The 4,681-nt window shown below is 33.9% G+C and overlaps 1 protein-coding gene across 5 annotated transcripts; it reads left to right on the forward strand.

Annotated features, from left to right (window-relative positions):
* On the forward strand, window positions 1-3,034 carry LOC104236113 (uncharacterized). 5 transcript variants are annotated; one of them, XR_011401637.1, is made up of 7 exons: window positions 1-118; window positions 466-539; window positions 639-723; window positions 1,804-1,949; window positions 2,037-2,130; window positions 2,219-2,560; window positions 2,796-3,034. XR_011401637.1 is itself a non-coding variant. In XM_070153362.1 (6 exons), exons 3-6 carry the CDS (start codon window positions 714-716, stop codon window positions 2,347-2,349), a joined length of 381 nt encoding a protein of 126 aa, XP_070009463.1. In that variant the 5' UTR covers window positions 1-118; window positions 466-539; window positions 639-713; the 3' UTR covers window positions 2,350-2,747. The 5 variants fall into 5 exon arrangements, 2 of the variants coding, with proteins under 2 accessions (XP_070009463.1, XP_070009464.1); XM_070153362.1 differs by lacking the exon at window positions 2,796-3,034 and having other exon boundaries at window positions 2,219-2,747; XM_070153363.1 differs by lacking the exon at window positions 2,796-3,034 and having other exon boundaries at window positions 466-533; window positions 2,219-2,747.
* The last annotated feature ends 1,647 nt before the right edge of the window (window positions 3,035-4,681 follow it).

A 4,681-nucleotide genomic window follows, 5' to 3' on the forward strand; every position in this document is an offset into this window, starting at 1 on the left:
TCAAACACTTTTCTCTCTCTCTCTAAAATCTCTCCTCCCTCTCTCTAAAATCCCTTCTCTGCTAAAATTTTACCCAGCTCTAAATCTCTCAAATCAAGATGTGAATCTCATCTATCAGGTTTGTGGTAAAATCCCTAATTTTTCCCTTTTTCTTTTATGAAAAAAATTGATGTGCAGAATGGAGTTTTGTGGAGGAAGAATCGCACATCTGATTTCTCTCCCTAATCTCATATAGCCGCTGGTGACCTAATGCTTTCTCTAATTTCAGCGACTTTTTTGAGTTTTGTGCATATGTTTAATTGAAAACCCATATCAATTTATATATAAATTTATGTTCAATACAAGATCTGCTTCTATTTTCAATACAAATCACCTTTTTGTAATTTCACTTTATTTTCTGTTGTTTCATGCTCTTAAGTAATGCCAAAGCAGTGAGCTTTAATTTCTTGTGTCTCGCTTGTGCAGTTGAAGGTTTTTCAGAAGATGATGCAGCTAAAATTATGCCAAACATGAGAATGAAACCTCTCAATCTTGTATATGTATTAATTTTCCTCCTTTAGTTAAATTTATTTCACGTAAGCTTTGTAGTGTTTGTGCTGATTTTGTTTTGAATATTCAAATTATCTGTCCACAACTAGCAACACAGGTGCCTTTTTGGTTAGCAGTTAGTTTTAAAAAACAAAGGGAAATGTACTATCAGACCTCCTGAATCCATGTCCATTGGTAAGTTTTTAGTTATTGGGTGACTATACTGATTTGTGCTCCCAAATGCAGCGACAAGTTGATTTAAGTTTTGATTCGGATTTGTTTTTTTGTCTTCTATTGTGGAGAAACTGTTACAAATGCTATTTTACTAAGTTAGTTGTTGCTAGCTCAACTTGTATGTCCGTATAAGACTATGAAATCTACAGTACCCTTAAGCAAATGTTCAGTATTGGAATAGAGACGAGCCAACATAGAGTAGAATGGTAAAGATGCTTCATATAGCGACCTCAACTTTTGTGGGGTTGAGGATAGTAAGGATAGTATTAGTTGTCTTATATTTGTTGCTAAATTACCTTATCTAATAAAAAAAAAAATATTCTTCTGAGTGGTTACTGGTTTGTTATAGAATAGAGGGAGTTGTGGTGTCTCCAAACAACTGAGTTTGTTTGAATTGGGCATTCATATATTGGTTTGTTTCTTTTTCTATTATAGTTTTCTGTTGATTGTGTTTTGAGATTTGGTTATATAGTTTAAATACGTCAGTTTTATCATAACAATGAAAGATATCAACTGGGCTTAAAAGAACATGGAAAAAGATCCTTTCTTTTTGGTATTATGCAAGGCTTATTGAATTGACATATGTGGACGTTGTGGGTCGACGACATTACTGTCTCATCTGCTACATCTTTAAAGGCCCATCATACTCATTGTTCCACCTCAGAATTTGTTCCAATTACTCATAGGTCTCATGTTTTCTTGCTTAAAACATAGTCATGCTAATACTCTACCAAAACTAAATAGGAAAATTCAATCTCTTATGTTTGTAATTATTAGACTTACAATAATATTAGTTTGTGATGTTTGTAACTTTATATTTGCATCTTATTTTAGAAAGTTCCATGTATTTTTGTCCTTATTAGACTGAATGTAATTTGTTCATGATGTTTAAAGCTGTAATTTCATAATAGAATCAGCAGTGAAGTAAAATCAGTGCTTTATTCTAACATTTTTATCAATTAACTGATTTTAATTCTCTACTATATGAATTAATATTTTCTCTATGTTAATCAGTCCTTTCCTTTTTATGCGATATTTCAGGAAATGAAAGGAACTGGAAAGCTCAACTTAGCATTCACTACTCTAAATATAGTACTAATGAAGAAAGATTGTCTCATCGTCTTGAAGATGTTGAACTTGAGGACTGGAAATACCTAATACAATATTTTGGAAGTCCGAATTTTAAGGTAACTTAATACCTGAAGATTCTGCCAACTGAATGGCTCCATACCCATCTTGCAATGGTTGTTTATTAATCTGTTGACTTACTGCAGAATGTAAGTGAGAGGAACAAAAAAAAAATAGGGAAAAGCAAACAACTAAGCATGTTGTGGTACAAGTTCTTTTGCATAAGTAGAGGAATCTACGGTGAAAATATATTATTCCCCTATTATCACATATGCACATTTGTTATTTATATATTTTCTTATATGTTTTATCTGGAACTATCTTGTAGAGAAATGCTATTTCGTGGACAAGGATATGAAAAGAAACCTCCCAAAAAAGAGTCACACAACATGCAAACATAGAGTCCAGTGTATCTTCTGCTATGGAAATTGTGCATCAAGAGATGCAAGGTGGTATTGATCGGAAGTTGCAAGAAAAACGTGAACAAATGGCTGCTGAGTTGCAAAGAAATATGGAACTTGAGTTGCAAAGGAAGTTGGAACACGAGTTGTCTAGGAAGTTGGCAGAGTAGCGTGAACTCGTAAATGTAGAAGTAGAGAAGAGGATCCAACTATAAGTGGAAAAGAAGATGAAGGAACAATTTGCTACTTTCATGACCAGAATGCAACAGGTACTTGCTCTGCTCTTTCTCGACATTTCTTCTTCCTTCTCGACATTTCTTCTTCCTTCCTTCTTGAAAATTCTTCTGAGATTGGCTTCCTATCTTCTTTTCAACTTCTCCTCCTTTAACTTTTATCTTCTTGATGAGTCTATAGCTTGATTTGATCAATATATGAATTGTTGGGTTGTTTTGTGTTTATCTAGTTAAAAATGCTTTGTAAAAACTAATGTGCTATTGTCAACAGGTGATGACACAATTGGTTCCTCGTCGATTGACCTCTAGTAACTTTTTAGATATTAAAATATGATTTTTCAAGATTCTAAAGTATACTCAAGCATAAAAGCAAGCAGCTACGTAATTTTAAACGAAGGAGCCAGAAATTTTAGCTTTTAAAATATAGGTAGATATTACTGTCAGGACCATATTGTTAATGCCCATTCTATATTCTGCAAAATAACCAAATTTTCTTTTTAGTTTTATGGGGAGCTTCATTTTTTCTCTCAAGGCACTTGAAAGTCTTGAACAGATGAGCAATCCTGATATAGACACTGCAACCGAACAAAATTTGACCGTGTATCAGAGACATCCAAAAAGACAATGTGATACACGACCAAAGAACCCATCACAACTTTCAACAATGAAAACCGAATAAACAAACACAAATATTTACTTAAAACACGATAAAAAATCCACAGCACAGTAGACAAATAAAAACCATTTCAAAGCACTCCAGATCATATCCTTGAGCTCCTCATAAAGAACTAAACAGCTAGGTATGAACCATAAAAGTAAAATCAGAAGGTCCTTCGTTGGAAGCCACAGACTGAGTACTGAACACCTTAGAAATTTTCTCAGTCAACCTTGTATCATTTCTCGGTGGATTGTTGAACGATCTCATTGTACTTCCCAGAATAGTAAGTAGCTATTGGAGCAACTGCATGAGTAACTTTAGGAACAATGGGAATCCAGCTTAGAGAGAGCCAAACTGATGTTGCATATTGCTCATTGGCTCGTACTTGGTGTAAAGTCCCTTGGCGCCAGGCTCATACTTGGCATAGACTGTTTTTGCAAGTCCTGATGCAGCTCCTATAACACCAGCACTTTTGACATCGACTGCAACAGAGCAATCAGCTGCAAAAGCCTAGAACACAAATCGCAATCTTACGAATAGACTCATCAACCTGCAATCAAATCAAATAGTGAGCAATCTGATGAAAGAGGCAGAGCAATTTAATAGTATGTTTTTAATAACTGACAAAGCATATTTAACTACAAGAACTATTACTACAAAATTTTATAGTGCCAGTTGGTACCAAATCACATACTATTTTCACAAAAGGTGAAAGTTGTTACATAATTTATTCATCAGCCTAATATTATTATCTCTTCATTCGCCAACCAACATAGAAATAGATACATACAATAACCACAAGAATGCTAAAAAAAACAGAAGCAATATGCATCCCAACAGCCTAGGATTCTATAACAGTTCACCAAATCAGAAGAGCATCCTCACTTTGAAATCCCATAATCAATCCCTATGCAACTAATAAGATATCTCAAACATTTCATGTCTAAACTAACTTTGTGTCTAACAGAAAAATCTCACCACCACAAACACAGTGCATCAACGCCTGAAAACATCCAATTTTCATTTGAAGTATAGGAAGGAGAATATGCTAGTTCAGTTCTATGGAATGTGGAAACAGAAATTTACTTATAAAAGAATTTCCCAAGTAAAGCAGGCAGCAGGCAGCATGAGCGGCTAATTACACTCTCGAATGTAAAAAAGAACAAGTATCCTAACAGAGATTCTAAAATAAAAATAGGCGATACCATAATTTTTGGCAAGACTTGGTACCAAAAGATAAATTTTATCAAAAAGGTATAGTAGATGTGTGCAAATCAGGAACAGTTACTAACATGTATGTAAATTGTTTATCAGAAATTAGTCAAAATAACTGAAAACTAATATTTACCAACCAAATTTGTGATTACCAACATTCCAACAAAAATGCGGAGAGCTTGCAGCAGATTCAAATAGAACAAAGATACATAAACTTTCTGTAGATGCCAACGGGAGAATTGCAGTGAATAATCGAGAACTAAAGGAAAAAATAGAAACATATA

Source organism: Nicotiana sylvestris, chromosome 8, assembly GCF_000393655.2.
Source record: "Nicotiana sylvestris chromosome 8, ASM39365v2, whole genome shotgun sequence".
Taxonomy (NCBI): domain Eukaryota; kingdom Viridiplantae; phylum Streptophyta; class Magnoliopsida; order Solanales; family Solanaceae; genus Nicotiana; species Nicotiana sylvestris.